A 20890-nucleotide genomic window follows, 5' to 3' on the forward strand; every position below is an offset into this window, starting at 1 on the left:
AGGTACATTATTTTCTTTGAACTTTTTGGGTTGAGGTGAAGTTGAAAATAACTGAAGGTATAGAGTAGAATAATATAATTTAAGAAATTACGCTATTTTAGTATTACTGGCCTATGTAATCAGATGCTTAATGGGAACTGGAAAAGGACAATAAGCATATATAATACTTTTCTATCCTTGTGGCTTACTTACGATATTTATTCTAACATTTCTCTCCTAAAGTCTGAGTTTACTCAATTACTTTTTCTGGAAAACAGGACTCCTGCTTATTTTAAACTTCACTCTTGGGGCACCTGGGTGGGTCAGTGGTTGAGCGTCTGCCTTTGGCTCAGGTCATGATCCTGGGGTTCTGGGATTGAGTCCTACCATCAGGCTTCCCACAGGGAGCCTGCTTCTCCCTCTGCCTATGTGTCTGCTTCTGCGTGTGTGTGTGTGTGTGTCTCATGAATAAATAAATAAAATCTTTAAAAAAATAATTAAGTTGTCCCATAAGAAAGTCAACTTAAAAAGATTACTTTTGGATTACTGTATAGGACAAGTATTATTATTGCACAGTAGTAGAATATTTGTAGGCATCTTTTATAGGTGGTTATTAGATGTTTTTGTCATTTTTCAGGTGAGAAGAATAAAATGCTGAGCACTAAGAAAAAATGGTGATTCTGTCAGAGTTCTTAGCCCCACCGTAAAGAATATAACATTTTTAGCACTCACATGTGAAGAACTTCTATATCATAGGAGGCTGGGAGAATTTAGAATTAAATATGAGATCTGTGATTCTGCTCAGATTTTTTTTCCCTCTTAATTAGAATACTTTCTCTGTTATCATAATTTCTTTTTAACATGCTTATTTTAGTTTACTTTTCATTTATCTTATTTTAAGATTGTAAGTAGGAAGCACTCAAGTGAGGAAGCTCAGGTCTGCTTGCTAAGTATTAATCCATTATTTCTCCTTTGAAATGCATATATTGTATAGGCAAACTACTTAAATGTATTAAACTTTAAATTTATCTAAAATGTATACTTCTTACATATTTATATTATACCCATTAAGTGCTGCTTATGTAATTAATTTTATAGACCTAAAAATTTGAATAAATATTGCTTGTTACTTTTAAACAAGCTTTGGGAGGAAACAGATTATTTTTTTCTTTTTTTTTAAGCTTATTAATGTTTTAGTAATGTCTACACCTGTCATTGAGCTTGAACTCACAGCCCTGAGATCAAGTGTCACAGGCTTCACCAACTGAGCCAGCCAGGAGCTCCAGGGAGGAAGCAAATTCTGATTTTAGTATTGGTTGTTTCTTATGTCTTGTAGAGATTCACAGTTCCTCTATAGTTGATCCCAAGTGTTATCCATCTTTTTGAACAAAAAGCAACACTTGAACAAAGGAAAATTATTTTATTCTAATATAATTTTTCCCCCAAAAGCTGTATGGAGTGTTAAGAAGGGATAGCCATAGAGAATCTTTTTTCTTTTTTTGCAACATATCAGTTACTAAAGTATGACTGTATTTTATTTATTTATTTTAAAGATTTTACCTATTCGTGAGAGACACAGAAAGAGGGGTAGAGACATAGGCAGAGAGAGAAGCAGGCTCCATGCAGGGAGCCCGATGTGGAACTCCCATCCCGTGACTCTTGGATCAAGCCCTGAGCCGAAGGCAGACAGACGCTCAACTGCTGAGCCACCCAGGTGCCCCTATTTATTTTTTTAAAAGATTTTATTTATTTACTGAGAGAGAGAGAGAGAGAGAGAGAGCACAGAGAGAGGGAGAAGCAGACTCTTGCTTAGTAGGGAGCCCAGTGTCGGGTTTGATGCTAGATCATGACCTGAGCCAAAAGCAGATGCTCAGTCTAGGTTAAGCATCTGACTCTTGGTTTTGGCTTAGGTCATGATCTCAGAGTTAGGGGATCAGGCTCTACACTCAGTGGGAGGTGATTTGAAGATTCTCTTCCTCTCCCTTTGCCTCTACCCTTGCTCTTGCACTCTCACCCCATTAAATAAGTAAATCTTAAAAGAAAAAAAAAAGAAAGAAAAGAAAGAGTGTCACCTGGGTGGTTCAGTTGGTTAAGCATCTGCCTTTGGCTCAGGTTATAATCCTGGGGTCCTGGGATCTAGCCCTGCATAGGGCTCCCTGCTCAGTGGGGAATCTGCTTCTCCTTCTCCCTCTGTCCTTTTGCCTATGTTTTCTCTCTCTCTTTCTCTCTCTCTGTCTCTCTCACTCTCTGTCTCAAATAAATAAATAGAATCTTAAAAAAATAAAAACTAAAAAGAAAAGAAATCTTAATTATACTGGTTTCTCTACTTATCCACTGCTATTTATAATGTTTCCTTTTATTCACCAAGAACATATAAAAGGAGGATTTTGTTCTGGAAAATTTTAGCCAAATTCTCTTTTCTTAGAATGTTTAAAATTTAAATGTAAAGGCAGTTAGAATGTATTGTTATCAAAGAAACTACTTGTTTTTTAAATTATAGCATAATTCTGGTTAGTTCAACAATTAATAAAATGGAATATTTAAGTGCTCTTAAGCCCATTTCCTTAAAAAACAAGACAAAATTGAAACTCCAGGAATATACATTAGTGTGTTTTCTTTATATAATTCTGAATTTTATGTAAATGAATTTGTAGAATTAATCACTGTGGAAGGAATCCTTTTTGTCCTTCCCAGGTGAAGCTCCCATAGGTACAGTTGGGTTGTCCTTCTGGGTTGCTTTAAGGGCACTTTAGCAGTTTTAAAAACTTAAGTACTAATTTCATGGCCAGTGTCAGCTGGATTTATTGAAGTAGGTCAGACTCTGGATAGAAACTTGTTTCTCAAACCTAAAGAGAGTCGTTATCCATTCTTCTATTTGTTCGAGAATGGTAGTAAATTCTTCCACACTGACCACAGTCTAGAGCAATTTCAGAAAATCTAGATAGTTGGATTTTTTCAGGTATAGAAAATTATCCAAGATCTTCTCTGACTTTTATTATTCCAGTGGAACTAAACAAACAAAAACAAAATAAACAAAAAATAGAAATCAATTCCTTCTCCCACAAAAGAAGCCATAGACAGTGCTTGTATTCTTTAAAAGAAAAACACATGGGATCCCTGGGTGGCGCAGCGGTTTGGCGCCTGCCTTTGGCCCAGGGTGCGATCCTGGAGACCCAGGATCGAATCCCACGTCGGGCTCCCGGTGCATGGAGCCTGCTTCTCCCTCTGCCTATGTCTCTGCCTCTCTCTCTCTCTCTCTCTCTGTGACTATCATACATTTAAAAAAAAAAAAAGAGAGAAACATATTCCTATCCTATAAAATACACATGTAAAAATTGCAATTCATTGGGGATATATTTTCCCTTTTTAAAAAAATTATAGGTTATTTTTCCTCTCCTGTTCAGTTAACTAAGTTTTTAATGAAAGTATGTACATGGCAATATGTTTCCTTTGAATCTGTAAAATCATAGTCCTTTGTTCATAAGAACTAAAATTCTTAGTTGGGTAGCAATTACGAAATAGTATAGTCATATGACAAAATAATGTGATACTGAAAATGTAAGTATTACACAAAGTCAAAAATCAGTGAACAGTAGGGGTGTCTGGGTGGCTTGGTCAGTTAAGCATCTGACTTTTGGCTCAGGTCATGATCTCAGTAACCTGAGATCAAGCCCCCTGTCAGGCTCTGTGCTCAGTGGAAGTCTGCTTTTCCTTTTTCCTCTCCTTCTGCCTGTCCCACTCCCCCTGCCCTTGCTCTCTCTCTCTCTCTCTCAAATTTTTAAAAATCAGTCAACAAGGTGTTTTTAATTTACAAGGAAGGTTTCATGGAGAATTTGGAATTTGAGATGATTCTTGAAGGTTGGATATGAGTTGAATGAAGGGATGTAATAGAGAGTAAGCAGCATGAACAGAGGTTTAGGAATTTCAGCCTCTGAGAATAATTGAAGATGTTTTGGGCAAGAACCAATAAATGAACATTGTATTAGAATAGCATAGGGAGACCTGGGTGGCTCAGCAGTTGAACGTCTCCCTTCAGGGCATGATACTGGAGTCCTGGGATCAAGTCCCACATCAGGCTCCTTATGGGGAGCCTGCTTCTCCCTCTGCCTGTGTCTCTGCTTCTCTTTCTGTGTCTGTCATGAATAAATTAAAAATCTTAAAAAAAAAAGAATAGCATAATTTGGTCTCTCATCACAAATTGCTTACTTAATGTTGCACATATGGTAAGTGGAAAATCAGGGATTCAAAATTTCAAATCTTTTGAACTTAAAATCCTTGTTATAGCATGCCGATTGTATCAGTATTCTTCAGCATCATTCACTGAGAATCAATCTACCAGGTGCCATTACATCTGAGAATACAAAAATGAACAAGATACAGTATTTTTTGAGAGGGACAGGTGTATGTGTATATGTGTGTCTATACTGTGGGTAATTGCTTGTGACAGTTACTCTCTGTATATACTTTGAAGATGTTAATCTGCTTTTCTCATGATTATCTCAACAGTGGGGATATCTCCTTGGGTGAAGATGCTTGCCACTAAGAATATTGGTATAACATAGCCATTAAATGCAAAAAGCCCTACTTAGTGTAGTGTTACAAAGCTGGAGAAAATTTGGGTTGGATTTGAGTGAGCGTTAATATATCATTCTTCAATGTGGCATTAATTAATAGCTAATGGATTATTGAGTATATTTGACGGTATGTGATATTCAGTTGCTGATTTAAAACCTTGTGACTGTACTGTACTGTACATGTCTGGGCTTCTCACAATTTTATAGTTACCTGCTAGGTGAATAGTGGATATTTACTAAATAGAATTACCTCTATATCATCTAACATGACTTAAGATTAATAACTTATTTAACCAAATTGTATGCAATATAAATTAGGTGTTAAAAGCATGGATTACAGAGCGAGTTTGCCTGGGTTCAGGTCCAACTCTGCTGCTTGATGCTGGGTGAATTACCTCTTTTTTCAGCTCTAAAGTGAGGATAATAATAATACTTATTTCATTGCTGTATCTGGCACATAGGAAGTACTCTCAACTGTTAGTTATTAAAGCTCTATTATCCTGTATTAGCAGTTTTGAAATTTTTAAAAAAAGTTGTAAACTGACAGTCTTTATATCACTCATTTGACAGCAAAGCCTTACCTAACAAATGTCTTTGTAATGTATAATCTGGTTTTGGTTCTATACTTGAACAGTTATTTATATTTAGTTTGCAAAAGCTCCTTGTAAAATATAGATACTGATTATTATTATTATTGTTTTATGATATTTACCAGACAGTATATGACTGTTTTTCTCATGAAGTAAAAATAAACTTGGATATTTTATAATTAGTATTATTAACTAATGTTAACAATAGCTTATATTTATTAAATGTTTACTGTGTGCCACATACCTTTATTTTACATCATTATCTTATTTATTCCAATAGTCTTCTAGGTAGATCCTGTTTTTAATGTGCTGAGGCTTAAGGAGGTTCAGTAATTTGTCCAAGGTCACATAGTCATTCAGTGTACTAGTAGTGCTAGAATTCAGGCCTCATCTCTGCTATTTTGATAATGTCTGTGTTCTTTTCTTTAACCTGCACTGCCTTTCTATAATTTAGAAAATTTTCATAAGGAAATAAATGTCATTGATATATTAAAGTACATTGTTGTCTGGCTCTTTTTACCTTTCATCCTAGGTGCTGGAAAACCCCCTATGTTTGGTGATTATGAAGCTCAGAGACACTGGCAAGAAATTACTTTTAACTTACCGGTCAAACAATGGTATGGATCATTTTAACTTGATTTTATTGTTTATCATGTAATACAGATTATTTAAGATAATTTAAAAGGAAAATATTCATCTTCAGCATCCTCATTTTCCTGTATACTGATATCTCTGATGTATTACCTTGCATATTGAGGGTCATCTTTGAAATTTTATACTCATGAATGTTACCTATGTACTCACCAGCTGGAATATGATAAGAACTTTGAGGATAGAACACTATATACCTTAGAAGCTCTTCTGGACATAAACTGAAGAATCATCCTGAGTTAACAGTATTTTTTCTGGTGGTTTCACAAAGCTTTTTTTATTAGAAATGAATGAGATGTGAAAGAGCAGTAGCTTAGTGGTAAGGAATTTTGGTGCTGAAGTCAGACCGCCTGAGTTTTTTTTTTTTTTTAATATTTTATTTATTTATTCATGACAGACACACAGACAGAGGTAGAGGGAGAAGCAGGCTCCATGCAGGGAGCCGGACGCGGGACTCAATCCTGGGTCTCCAGGATCACACCTGGACCGAAGGTGGCACTAAACTGCTGAGCCACTCAGGCTGCCCAGACTGCCTGAGTTCAGATCCTGGTTTACTAGCTGTGTGACCTTTGGTGAAATTATTTAATTTTCTCTGCCATGGTTGTTTTTTTTTTTTTTATTTTTTAAAGATTTTTATTTATTTATTCATGACAGACACAGAGAGAGAGAGGCAGAGATGCAGGCAGAGGGAGAAGCAGGCTCCATGCAGGGAACTGGACGTGGGACTTGATCCTGGGTCTCCAGGATCACATCCTGGGTGGAAGGTGATGCTAAACCGCTGAGCCACCAGGGCTGCCCTCTGACATGGTTTTATCAAACTTGTAGAGTACAAATGATAGAATACATATTTCACAGGATTATTGCGATAATTGATAAAATGATACATGTAAAGCACTTAGAACAGCATCTGCAACAAAATGAGCTCTCAGGAAATGTTATGTGTGGTTATATCTTTACAGAAATTTGTGCCTGTGCCATTTTTATTGAACATATTCTGGTAACAATTATTTATTGATGTATTGGATGCCTAATAGATTATTAGAGACTGTATAAACTGTTTGCATTGTTCTGTTGATTGCTTTAGTCACTGCTTTTTATTTTCTGTATGTTGATAAATTATTTGAGTCATTAACACCCAAAAGAACCATTTCATGGGATTTTATTTGAGGAAATATATCTTTTTTTTCAATGTTAAAATACATTTATTGTTATTTTTAAATTGAAATATAAATGACATAAAATCCTGTTAGTTTCAGGTAAATATCATAGTGGTTTAATATTTTTATACTTTATGAAATGATTCCCATGATGAGTCTAGTCACCACCTGTCACCATGCAAACTTATTCTAGTATTGTTGACTATATTCCCTGTGCTGTACATTACATCCCCATGATTTACTTATTTTATAAGTAGTTTGTACCTCTTTATCCCCTTCACCTATTTTGTCCATCCCACAACCCCTTCTCACTCTGATAATCAGGTTTGTTTCCTGTCTATATGAATCTATTATGTTCATTTGTTTTCTAGATTCCATATATAAGGAAAATAATACAGGATTTGTCTTTGTCTGACTTCTTTCACTTATAATATCCTCTAGTTCCATCGTGTTGTTGCAGATGACAAGAATTTGTTCTTTTTTGTAGCTGAATAATATTCCACTGTGGATATTTAGTTGGCCCCCCCTTTCTATAATTTTAATTTTATTTTATTTACGTATTTTTTAAAAAAGATTTATTTTGTTTGTTTGTTTGTTTATTTATTTATTTATTTATTTATTTATTTATTTATTTATTTATGAGACACACAGGCAGAGGGAGAAGCAGGCTCCCTGCAGGAGCCCGATGCGGGACTTGATGCTGTAACTCCAGTATCATTAAGGCAGATGCTCAACTGCTGAGCCACCCAGGTGTCCCAACCCCCCACTTTTTTAAAGCTTATTTAAGTGACCCTAATATCCAACATGGGGCTTGAACTTACAACCCTGAAACCAAGAGTTGGATCCTCTACCAACTAAGCCAGCGAGGTGTCCCTATTTAGTTGACCCTTGAACAACACAGGTTTGAACAAACTGCAGAGATCCACTTACATGCGAATTTTAAAAATAAATATAGTACAGTACTATCAGTGTATTTGATTTTATGATTTTTTTTAAGATTATTTATTTATTTATTAGAGACACACAGAGAGAGACAGACAGAGGGAGAAGTGGGCTCCATGCCGGGAGCCCGACGTGGGACTTGATACCGGATCTCCAGGATCACACCCTGGGCTGAAGGCAGCACCAAACCGCTAAGCCACCCGGGCTGCCCAGATTTTATGATTTTAATAGCATTTTCTTTTCGTTATCTTACCTTATTGTAAGGATGTAGTATATAATACATAAAACATACAAAACATGTGTTAACTGTGTTATTGGTAAGGCTTCCAGTCAATGGCTATTAATAGTTAAGTTTTGAGGAGTCAGAAGTTCTATATGATTTTCAAATGTAACAGAGGTCAAGGCTCCTAACCTCTATATTGTTCAGGAGTTAACTAGTATACCACATCTTCTTCTTTTTTTTTTTTTTTTAATTTATGATAGTCACACAGAATGAGAGAGAGAGGCAGAGACACAGGCAGAGGGAGAAGCAGGCTCCATGCACCGGGAGCCCGACGTGGGATTCGATCCTGGGTCTCCAGGATCGCGCCCTGGGCCAAAGGCAGGTGCTAAACCTCTGCGCCACCCAGGGATCCCCTACCACATCTTCTTTATCCATTGATCTAGCAATGAATACGTAGGTTGGTGCCTTATCTTGGTTATTGTAAATAATGCTATAAGGAACATAGGGATGCATATATCTCTTCAAATTGGTGTATCTAGATAAATATCTAGAAGTAGAATTGCTGGATTGTATGCTGGTTTTATTTTTAATATTTTGAGGAACCTTTGTGCTGTTTCCCATAGTAGCTGTATCAGGTTATATCCCAGCAGTTCATGGATTCCCTTTTCTCCACATCCTCACCAATACTTGTTTCTTGTCTTTTTGCCAGTCTGACCAGTGTAATGAGATGATACCTCATTGTGGTTTTGGTTTGCATTTTTTTGATTATTAGTGATGTTGAGCATCTTTTCATGTGCCTGTTAGCCATTTGTATGTCTTTGGAGAAATGGCAATTCAGGTCATCTGCCCATTTTTTATTTGGGCTGTTTGTTTTTTGGTACAAGATATGTAAGTTCTCTATATATTTTGGATATTAACTCCTTATTGGGTATATGATTTGCAAACATATTCTTCCATTCAGGAGGTTGCTTTTTTATTTTGTTGTTGATTTCCCTCACTGTGGAAAAGCTTTTTAGTTTGAAGTAATCCTGTATGTTTATTTTAGCTTTTGTTACCCTTGTCTTAGGAGACTGGTCCAAAAATATAGTGCTAAGACTGATATCAAAGAACTTACTGCTTTGTTTTCTTCTAGTAGTTTTGTGGTTTCAGATCTTAAATTCAAGTTTTTAATAAATTTTGAATTTATTTTTGTATGTGGTATAGGACAGTAGTCCAGTTTCATTCTTTTGCATATAGCTGTCCAGTTTTCCCAACACCATTTGTTGAAGAGATTGTCATTTCCACATTGTATGTTTTTGCATCCATTGTCATAGATTAATTGACCATATATCCACATGTTTATTTCTGGCTCTCTATTCTGTTCCATTGATCTCTGTGTCTGTTTCATGCTAAAGCCATACTGTTTTGATTACTATAGCTTTGATAGTTTGAAATCAGGGAGTGTATGATACCTCCAGCCTTGTTCTTTCTCAAGATTGCTTTGGCTATAATGGGGTCTTTTGTGGTTCCATAAACATTTTAGGATTCTTTGTTCTTGGTCACTACTTTTATATAATTCATTTATGAGAGAGTTTCATGCACAAATTAATAGGTTGGTAGGCAGTATCATAGCATTTAAAATAGAGATCAGCTAAATATTTATCATTATTTATTATTAGTATTATAGTACTATTATTGTACTGTTTTGAGCATGTTTCATGTCCTCATACAATGATTTAACTGGTATTATTGTTCTAATTATTAGTGCATTCTTAATGTGTTTTTTCTTTCTTGATTGATAGAATAAGGTAATATTTGCTGAGGGAAACCAGCTTGTTGCTTTTGAGTTTTGTAATTCTTTTTATACCTTCGAAAAAATTACATGGATAAAATAATTATATTTTTGGCTATTCTCTGGTAAGTACTTCTCAACAAAGATTTTGATAAAAAATAATTGTGATATTTAGTATTGAAAGATTAGAGAGAAGTGATAAATTGAAGCATTTGGCTTAATGTTAGGTAGGGAAAACATTGATTCCAGGAGTGAGAATATAATCTGAATTCAGTATGGAGGGTGGGTTATTCTATTACTAATCTATCTCATTTTTCAATTTCTGTATCAGTTGTCTCCTACGTTGGCCCGGAAAATCAAGAGTTGACTATCTGTATACATTTTCATTCTTTTTCTTTGTTAAAAACCAGAAATGTTTTTAATGGTGTGCCAGAATGTTTAAATGGGTGCCTGAGTGGCTCAGTCATTTAAGCATCTGCCTTTGGCTCAGGTCACGATCCTGGGGTCCTGGGATAGACTCCTACGTCGGGTTCCCTGCTTAGCAAGGAGTCTACTTCTTCTCCCTCTACCCCTTCCTCATTCTCACGCACTCTCTCAAATAAATAAAATCTTAAAAAAAAACCCAACAGGTACACCTGGGTGGCTCAGCGGTTGAGCGTCTGCCTTTGGCTCAGGACCTGATCCTGGAGTTCCAGGATCGAGTCCCGCATCAGGCTCCTGCATGGAGTCTGCTTCTCCTCCCTCTGCCTGTGTCTCTGCCTCTCTCTGTGTCTCTGATGAATAAATAAATAAAATCTTAAAAAACAAACAAACAAACAAAAACAACAGACAGAAATGTATACCTCAGATATAATTATGTGATTTGGTTTTAACTAGGGTCTGTGAGACTTAAATATTATGAAATGTCTAAAAGTAAACTTGGTGGTAAATTTTATAGTGTTGAAATCTTTTTTTTTTTTTTAAAGATTTTATTTATTTATTCATGAGAGACACAGAGAATGAGAGAGGCAGAGACACAGGCAGAGGGACAAGCAGGCTCCATGCAGGGAGTCCAACACGGGACTCGATCCCGGAACTTTATCCCGGAACTCCAGGATCACACCCAGAGCTGAAGGCAGGCGCCAAACCGCTGAGCCACCCAGGCATCCCTAGTGTTGAAATCTTTATTAAGCAATGTGTAGCATGAGAATCCTGAATGGTAGGCTCAGAAACAGAGACATATGGTATAAAGAAGTATGATTTATCATTAGTTGGTCATTCATAAGAAATCTAAGAAATACAATTTAGTATAATAAATGTCAGAAATTTTCTCTTTATGAGTGGATAGACTAGAAAACCAAAAATGTACACCTGGCAATTCAAAGAGAAACTGATCTGTTTCAATTCATGTTTGAATTCTGTGATTTCTTATTTTCTAAGAGTAAAGTCTTTCTCTTTTTACTTAGAGATTTAGCTATAGTGTAATTAGTCAAAACTCATTCAAGTGACATGGTTGTTTAGAATATGATATCAGGATTGGTCATGTTCACTTTAAAAGTGTTAGCTTTGATAATAATTCTAAAATAAAAGAAAACTTTTATTATTTATTCCTTGTGTATTATTGTAATAGAGGAAAAGAGAACTTATTTCTTTAATGTTATGAATTTTATTTATTTTATTTTATTTTATTTAAATTTATTTATTTATGATAGTCACAGAGAGAGAGAGAGAGAGAGAGAGGGGCAGAGACACAGGCAGAGGGAGAAGCAGGCTCCATGCACCGGCAGCCCGATGTGGGATTCGATCCCGGGTCTCCAGGATCGCGCCCTGGGCCAAAGGCAGGCGCCAAACCGCTGCGCCACCCAGGGATCCCTATGATGAATTTTATAATGAAAATCCCTTATGTGTGGAATCAGGAGCACTTTTGGCATCAAGTAAGAAAACTTGAGTAATAGCTTACACAATAATTCAGTTATCTCAAGAGGTAGGTTGTAATGCTGGTAAAGTGGCTCAGTAATAGCAATCAAGGACTCAGGCTTTTTCCATTCCTTCCTCTGCCATTCCTTCTTCTTGGCATATTGGCTTTTCTTCCTGAGTGTTTTCTTTTTTTTTTTTTTTAAAGATTTAATTTATTTAGTCATGAGAGACACAGAGAGAGAGGCAGAGACACAGGCAGAGTGAGAAGCAGGCTCATGCAGGGAGCCTGATGTGGGCCTCGATCCAGGACTCCAGGATCACACCCTGGGCCAAAGGCAGACGCTCAGCCGCTGAGCCACCCCACTCAGGCTTCCCCTGAGTGTTTTCATTCCATGGTCAGTAGATGACTGCTCAGGCTACGAGCATTGTAACTTTATACAACCATGTTCAAGGCAGTAATAATAGAATACCTTCTTTTTACCTTTTTGTCAAGGAGCAAAATGTTTCCCACCTTTAAAGCAATCATTAAAAAGAAATGGTTGGCTTAGTGCAGGCATGGTTTTTATACCTAGGCTAGGGGAAGAGTCTGCTTATGCTCAGCTTGTTGCTTTGTAAATGAAATCAGGGATGCCTGCGTGGCTCAGCGGTTGAGCACCTGCCTTTGGCTTGGGGCGTGAACCCACTGTCCCTGGATCGAGCCCGCCTCTCTGTGTCTCTCATGAATAAATAAATAAAATCTTAAAAAAAATAAGTTGTATAAATCACGATAATTGGTCAGCATGACTGTTTATTTCAGCATTGTTTATAATAATGAGAAATCTGAAACACTAAAATATCTTAGTAGGGGAATGATTAAAATAAGTTTTCTCTATGCACATGTTATTTCTAGGTAGAATCTTAGAAGTGGAATCTCTGAAGTAGCTGTAATGGATACTAACACCAGAATATCTTCTTTCCACATGTATTAATCAATGCTTTATATATATATCAGTGTATATATCAATTTATCTTTAAAACCAGACTCTTAAAATTTCCATTTCCTTGAGTATTGTGACATTGAACATCTTTTAATATATTTCCTGATCAACATATTTCTTTTCAAATTTGCATATTCATATCTTTTTTTCTGTTTTTGTGTGTTTCTGAACTTTTTAATAATAATTTGTATGGGGGGATCCCTGGGTGGCTCAGCGCCTGCCTTTGGCCCAGGGCATGATCCTGGAATCCCGGGATCGAGTCCCACATCAGGCTCCCTTCATGGAGCCTGCCTGCTTCTCCCTCTGCCTGTGTCTCTGCCTCTCTCTCTCTCTCTCTGTCTCTCATGAATAAATAAATAGAAATCTAAAAAAATAATAATTTGTATGATTGAAAAAAAAGGATTTTATTTATTTACTCATGAGAGATAGAGGCAGAGACATAGGCAGAGAGAGAAGCAGGCTCATCACAGGGAGCCTGATGCGAGACTTGATCCCTGCACCCCGGTATCACACCTTGAGCTGAAGGCAGATGCTCAACCGCTGAGCCACCCAGGCATCCCAATTTGTATGATTTATTTGATTTTATTATTTCTTTTCAATTTGTATGATTTATAAATAAAGTAACAGTAGTCCCCCATTACTCCTGGGGCATAAGTTCCAGTACCCCCAGTGGATGCCTGAAGCTACAAATAACACCAAACCCTGTAGGCTATGTTTTTTCCTATATATTCATACCAGTGATAAAGTTTAATTCATAAATTAGCAGAGTAAAAGATTAATAACTATAATAAAATAGAACAACTGTAACAATGTATTGAATTGTTACATGAATGTGTCTCTCTCAAAATATCTTATTGGACTGTACTTACCTTCTTGTGATGATGTGAGATGATCGAATGTCTATGTGAAGAGATGAAGTGAGGTGAATGATATGGGCATTGTGATGCAGCATTAAGCTACTACTGTTAACCTCCTGAGGATACGTTAGGAGGACAATGTGCTTACAGACTGCATTTGACCACTGGTAACTGAAATCAAGAGAGTAAACTGGGATAAGGGAAGACTACTATATATTAATTTTCTATGCTGTGTTAACAAATGATCACAGATAGTAATTACATAAACATACATTTTTTTTTATAAGATTTTATTTATTTATTCATGGGAGACACACATACACACACACAGAGAGGAGAAGCAGGCTCCATGCAGGGAGCCCGACATGGGACTCGATCCTGGGTATCTAGGATCACGCCCTGGGCCGAAGGCAGTCACTAAACCACCGCTGAGCCACCCAGGGCTCACCTAAACATACATTTTTAATCACATGGGTGTTTTTAGGTCAAAAGTCGAGGCATGGGTTAGCTTAATATTCTGCTCAGAGCCTCAGGCTACATGCAATCCAGCTGTTAGCTGGGGCTGTAGTCTTCTCAGAGGTTCAGCTGCGGAAGCGACCATTTTCAAGGTTCCTCAGGCTGTTGGCAGAATTAATTTTCTTACATCTACAAGACTGAGGGCTTCAGTTTCTTTTTGGAAGCTTCTCAGCTCTTAGAATTTACTTGCAGTTTTTTGCCATGTGGCTTCTCCAATATGGTCACTTACTAAAACATGACAGCTTGCCTCTTCAAAGTCAGTCAGTCTCTCTAGGATACTTGCTAACAAGACAGAATCTTATATATACATAAAATATAAGCACAAGAGTGACACCTAACATCTTGCTCATATTCTGTTGGTTATAAGCAAGTCAGTCACCAGTCTTGCCCATGTTCAAGGGGAGGGAGTTGTATGTATTCAGGGGCACAGAAAATAGGAGATGGGATTCATGGTGATGACTTTAAAGTCTGTCTACTACAGCAGTATTTGACATTTTAATAATTGTGTGTGTATATATATATATGTATGTATAAATTAAATATCTTCCTCTTTGTTCTTTCTTATCTTTAAACATGTCTTTTGTCATAAAAATTTTTACATTTTGATGTACAGAAGTTCTTTAAACTGTTGTTGAAATCCTTCTGTAAGTCTGAAACTATTTCACTTTAAAACGTGTATTTTTTTAGGGCAGCCCCGTGGCTCAGAGGTTTAGCACTGCCTGCAGCCCAGGGCCTGATCCTGGAGACCCAGGATTGAGTCCCACATCGGGCTCCCTGCATGGAGCCTGCTTCTCTCTCTGCCTGTGTCTCTGCCCCCCCCCCCTCTCTCTGAATAAATAAATAAAATCTTAAAAAAAATTATAAAATGTGTATTTTTTAAAAGCCGAAATACCCATGATTATAGGTTGTATATTAGAAAAAATTTATCTTTGTTAATGATAACACTCTTGAATGTAATTTCATAATTCATATGGCAAGCAAATTTTTTCTGACAAAGCATCTACTGAGATTATATGGGAATTCATTGGGAAAATACATTTCAACATATTAATAGCATTTACACAACTTTTCAGATATATCCGAAATATATAAAGCTGGAGAATTAACTAGTTGCTTTGTTTCTACTGGTGGATTTTGCAGCTTTACTTGAAACATTTTAAAGCTACCTTTTCCATAAAGGTTGTTAGCTCTATCATTCTTTCTTCTCATTTCAACCAGTGACTTTACTGTAAGTATATATTTTTGCAGTGCTTCTTTTACTTCTCTCCAGAGGATCTCAAATTTAAAGTAAACAAAAAATAGCGTTGCCCAATAAGGAACAGAAAACCAAATGCAATTTTATTGGTCAAAGTGGTTTTCCATTGCTAGATCCATTCTAGTAGTTTTGCAGCTAGTAGGCAGTTAGAACTACTATTCTGTACTTGTCAGGCAGTGATTTAACAGCTCTATGTATTTAACCCAGTCCTACAATAACTCTGGGAGGTAGATGCAATAAGACTTTGTGCCAGTGTGCCTGGTAATAAGACAAATTTGGAAATAACACAATTGGTGCCTGTCTGCAGAGGGTACCAGAGAAGTCCAGTTTCCCGGAATCAAGCTGTCAAAAGGGACTCCAAATAACCTGGAAATTGTTGAATTTACTGCTACTTGGCTTCAAGTTCCAGCCAGATATAGGACCTAGATGGTTCACATGGATGTTGCTCCTGGAGTAGACAAGTACTACTAGATGGTACATACTGTAGTACCCTATGCTCAGGCTTCTTGGCTGTGTAGCATGCATTGGTCATTTTATTAATCCCCATCCCTTCTGTACAAACCTACATTTTATGTGACTAAGCAAAGCAGACCTTCTGAAGATGAACAATAGATTATTTAATGGAATTGAATGTTAATTTTTAAAAAATATTTATTCATGAGAGACACAGAGAGGCAGAGACACAGGCAGAGGGAGAAGCAGGCTCCACGCAGGGAGCCTGATGTGGGACTCGATCCCTGGAGCTTCATGCCCTGAGCTGAAGGCAGATACTCAACTGCTGAGCCACCCAGGCGTCCCCTGAATGTTAATTTAAAAGAAAAAAATTATAATCCCAAATTAAGAGATTGTGACACTAAAACTTTGTGACCCATTTGAAATGAGTTATGAACACTGATTATTTGTGGGTTATATAGTTTGGTCTCCATTACTGTAAATTATTCTTAGGACTGAGAAAATAAGTTGGATAGAAGAAGCTCCTTAGTTATAAAGGATATAATTAAGAAATCTGTTTATGTAAACTTAGTTTTCCTTTCTTCAGTCATAGTGATTGTATATAGTACCTTTGTATTCTGGCTAATTTTAGGAGACAATTTATGGATGTTAGACCTAGTTTTCATTCTCAGTTCACAAAATCTTGCATATAATAAGCTCTCATTATAAGTTGGTTGAATTGTTTTTATTTTTATTTTTTTATTATTATTTTTTATAATAAATTTATTTTTTATTGGTGTTCAATTTACCAACATACAGAATAACACTCAGTGCTCATCCAGTCAAATGCCCCCCCTCAGTGCCCGTCACCCATTCACCCCCACCCCCCGCCCTCCTATTGTTTAAAGTCTTATTAAAAGTCTACCTGTTCTGGGGCACCTGGCTCTCTCAGTTGGTAGAGCATGAAATTTGACCTCAGGATTGTGAGTTTGAGCTCCACGTTGTGTTGTGTATAGAAATTACTTAAAAATCTTTAAAAAAAAGTCTACCTGTTCCATGAGGTATTTCTCTTTCCATAAATCAAATCTTTGTGTGCTCTTTGGCACTGATATTTTTCCTTTTTTTTTTTTAAGAGTTTATGTGTTTATTTTAGACAGAGAGCATGAGTGGAAGGAGGGGCAGAGGGATAAGCAGACTCCCTGCCGAGCAGGTAGCCCAGTGTGGGACTCCATCCCAGGACCCTGGGTTCATGACCTAAGCAGAAAGCAGACACTTAACTGACTGAGCCACCCAGCTGTCCTCTCCCACTTTTAAAAAGGTTTTTATTTATTTGACAAAGAGAGAGCACAAGCAAGGGGAGTGACAGAGAGGGAGAGGGAGAAGCAGGCTCCCTGCTGAGCAGTGAGGCTGGATCCTAGGACTCTGGGATCATGACCTGAGCCAAAGGCAGATGCTTAACAGACTGAGCCACTCAGGCATGCCAATATTTTTACTTTTTAAAATTTTGATTTTATATTGCTTCTCTAATTTGTTAGATAATCAGAAGTAAATTGTCTTTTTTGCTGTGAATTTTTTTGTTGTATATAATCAACTTTATTAATAGAATGACAATAAGTTCTGGTTTGCTGGGGACAATCTTGGTTTACATTTCTTGTTATGGCTTAATTATTAATAACTTCCTTTTTCACTCTTTTACTCTCAAGAGTATCTTGGTTTAGACAATAAATTATTTACTTAACTCAAAATCTTTTAATTGTGATTTCACGAACAATTTTAAGTGAAGGGGAATAGACAAAAGTTTAGATGAATTTTTTTTTACCTTGCATAACATTTTTTCATTTTAATTAAATGAGATGTTAAAGTGTAAATCTATTTCTTGAAAATTAATGGAATGTTACTGTCTTTTTTTTTCAGGTATTTTAACAGTAGTGATAACAATTTGCAGTATTGGGGATTGGATTATCCACCTCTTACAGCCTATCATAGTCTTTTATGTGCATATGTGTAAGTTTTTCTTCCTTTATTTTTTTATTTTTGAGAGAAAGAGCATACACAAGCAGGGAGAGGCAAAGGGAGAGAGAGAGAGAGTCCTAAGCGGGCTCCAGGCTCAGCACAGAGCCCGATGCAGGGCTTGACCCCACAACCTTGAGATCATGACCTAAGCCTAAATCAAGATTGGTTGCCTAACTGGCTGAGCCACCCAGATGCCCCAGTTTTCTTCCTTAATGTAACTAAATATTCATGCCCTTAGCAGATTTAGTAAAGAAACATTGTGATCTGGCTTTGTTGAATAGGGGATAGATGTTTGTAGCTACTTTTACATTGTGGTTTATAAAGCACTATACCTTTGCAACTGGATTATAAATCAGTTACAATCCAATAGTTAACTATCAAAGTTTGAATGTTTCCATAATTTCTTTGGTGGACAGGCTAAAAGAAATGTAAAAGTTTCCCATCCAAGTACTAACCAGACCCAACCCTGCTTATTAGCTTCTGAGATCAGATGCAATCAGCAAATTCAGGGTAGAATGGCTGTAGACAAGAAATGTAAAAATCTATCTTTGTGTTGAAACTGAGATACTACTAATTATACATGGATTACTCACAAATGTGTCATGGTTAGTTGTATATAGCAAAGCTTTTTTTATGGAATAGACCATTTATATTTTGTAAAACTTAGCTTCCTGGATTAAAAGTTAGTTGCTAAAGTTCATGATACTCAGATATACTTTGCAGTATTCAGAATAATATAATATGGTTGAAAAGTTTTCTTTAACAATTATGTTTAGTTTTATTCAAGGATTTATAATTAGCTGTTTATTATTGTCAACTGTTATCCTTTAGTAGTAACCAAAGGATAAAATAAATGAATGAATGAGTGAATGAATGAATGAAATGTGACACATCAGATTATTTTTATCCTGAGAGAATTGTAAATGTAGGGCTTTTCATGAATTGTTACATGGTTTTGTTGGAAGGTGAGTGAGGTAGACCCTGTGTTATAGCTTAAGGCACTTTCACATGATTAAATAAAGAGTAAAGCATAAAGCCTTGATTCTCTCACTTAATAAGAGAAATGGCCACTTCTTAAGATAGATTCATATGTTCTTAGATGTTATTATTGCTAAAAGTGATGAGTAATACTGTATATGTATATCTGCGTTGATTTTCAGGGCAAAATTCATAAATCCAGACTGGATTGAACTCCATTCATCACGTGGATATGAGAGTCAGGCACATAAGCTCTTCATGCGTACTACAGGTAAAAGAGCAATAGGCATTGATTTTCTAAATCAAATATTGATTTTTAAAATTTTGGACAAACTGATAAAAAGTTCTATTGTTCTTACTTTTAATATTGTATAACTGTAACTATACATATAAACATATAATACAGGGATCCCTGGGTGGCGCAGCGGTTTGGTGCCTGCCTTTGGCCCAGGGCGCGATCCTGGAGACCCGGGATCAAATCCCACGTCGGGCTCCCGGTGCATGGAGCCTGCTTCTCCCTCTGCCTATGTCTCTGCCTCTCTCTCTCTCTCTCTCTCTCTCTCTCTGTGTGACTATCATAAATAAATAAATATTTAAAAAAAAATAAATAAACATATAATACATGACCAAATGTATATATAAGTTAAAAAACAATAAAAAGGAATCATTGTAGGTACTTTACATTTATTATTATCTCAATTCGTTTAACACCCAAATACTATTATTATTCTTACTTTAACCTGAGGAAGCAGAAGCACAGTTAAGTGATGCTAATAACTTATCTGAGGTCAGATAGCCATAAATTGAAGTTTTAGTTGCTTAGCTGTACTTTAATATCTTTTCTCCAAGATTTATTTATTTATTTGAGAAGAACATGAGAATGTGAACAGTGGGAGGGGCGAAAGAAGAGGGAGAGGGAGAATCTCAAGCAGACTCATGCTGAGTGCTGAGCCGAATGCGGGGGGCTCAATCTCAGGACCTGAGATCATGTACCTGAGTGGAAACCAGAAGTCAGACACTCAACAGACTAAGCCACTCTGCTGCTTTACTATCTTCATTCCAAATCTCTTTCACCTTTTTTTAAAGTAAACCTTTTGGTTGTATTTTATACATTGTATTGCTGTACATTTTGGCTAAATTAGTTAATCCTTTCAACAAATGTTTATTGAGCATTCTAAGAGCTTGAAAGTAATAAGATTAGATTTTTTTAAAAGCTTTTTTTTTGTGTGTGTGTAACTTTATTTAAGTAATCTCTATAGCCAATGTGGGTTTGAACTCACCACCCTGAGATCAAGAATTGTGGGGATCCCTGGGTGGCGCAGCGGTTTGGCGCCTGCCTTTGGCCCAGGGCGCGATCCTGGAGACCCGGGATCGAATCCCACGTCGGGCTCCCGGTGCATGGAGCCTGCTTCTCCCTCTGCCTGTGTCTCTGCCTCTCTCTCTCTCTCTCTCTGTGTGTGTGTGACTATCATAAATAAATAAAAAATTAAAAAAAAATTGTGTGCTCCTCTGACTGACCCATCCAAGTGCCCCAGATGATGTTGATAATGATGATGATGATGATGATGATGATGATTTCTTCTTCTTTTAAGATTTATTTATTTTAGAGTGAGTGTGAGCAGGGGGAGGGGCAGAGGGAGAGAGAATCTCAAGCAGGTTCCATGCTGAGTATGGAGCCTAAGTGAAGAGCCTGATGAGGGGCTTGATCTTACCATCCTGAGATCATGACTTGAGTGGAAATTAAGAGTCTGACTGAGCCCCCAGATGCCCCCCATCTAGATTTTTTTTTTAAGATTTTGTATTTATTTATGAGAAACAGAGAGAGAGGCAGAGACATAGGCAGAGGGATAAGCAGGCTCCCCGCAGGGAACTTGATGCAGGACTGGATCCCTGGGCCCTGGAATCACCCCTTGAATGGAAGGCAGATGCTCAACCACTGAGCCACCCAGGCGTCCCCCACCTAGATTCTATAAAAGCTTAGCATGACTTAGACTTTAATGCTCCTTGCTGCCTTTTCCTTAATTAGTCTAAATTTAGTCAGAGTTTGTTCTCTTTATCATTCATCCAGTCATGGAATCT

General features: G+C 36.8%; 1 protein-coding gene across 1 annotated transcript in view; it reads left to right on the forward strand.

Annotated features, from left to right (window-relative positions):
* The window catches only part of ALG6 (ALG6 alpha-1,3-glucosyltransferase), a 69251-nt gene that overhangs the window by 18703 nt on the left and 29658 nt on the right, over positions 1-20890 (forward strand). The window contains exons 4-6 of the mRNA XM_055305036.1: positions 5676-5760; positions 17735-17824; positions 18994-19082. Of these exons, the coding sequence (XP_055161011.1) occupies positions 5676-5760; positions 17735-17824; positions 18994-19082 (264 nt within the window). The remainder of the gene's footprint in view (positions 1-5675; positions 5761-17734; positions 17825-18993; positions 19083-20890) is intronic.

The sequence above is a fragment of the Nyctereutes procyonoides genome, unplaced genomic scaffold (assembly GCF_905146905.1).
Source record: "Nyctereutes procyonoides isolate TBG_1078 unplaced genomic scaffold, NYPRO_anot_genome, whole genome shotgun sequence".
NCBI classification, from domain to species: domain Eukaryota; kingdom Metazoa; phylum Chordata; class Mammalia; order Carnivora; family Canidae; genus Nyctereutes; species Nyctereutes procyonoides.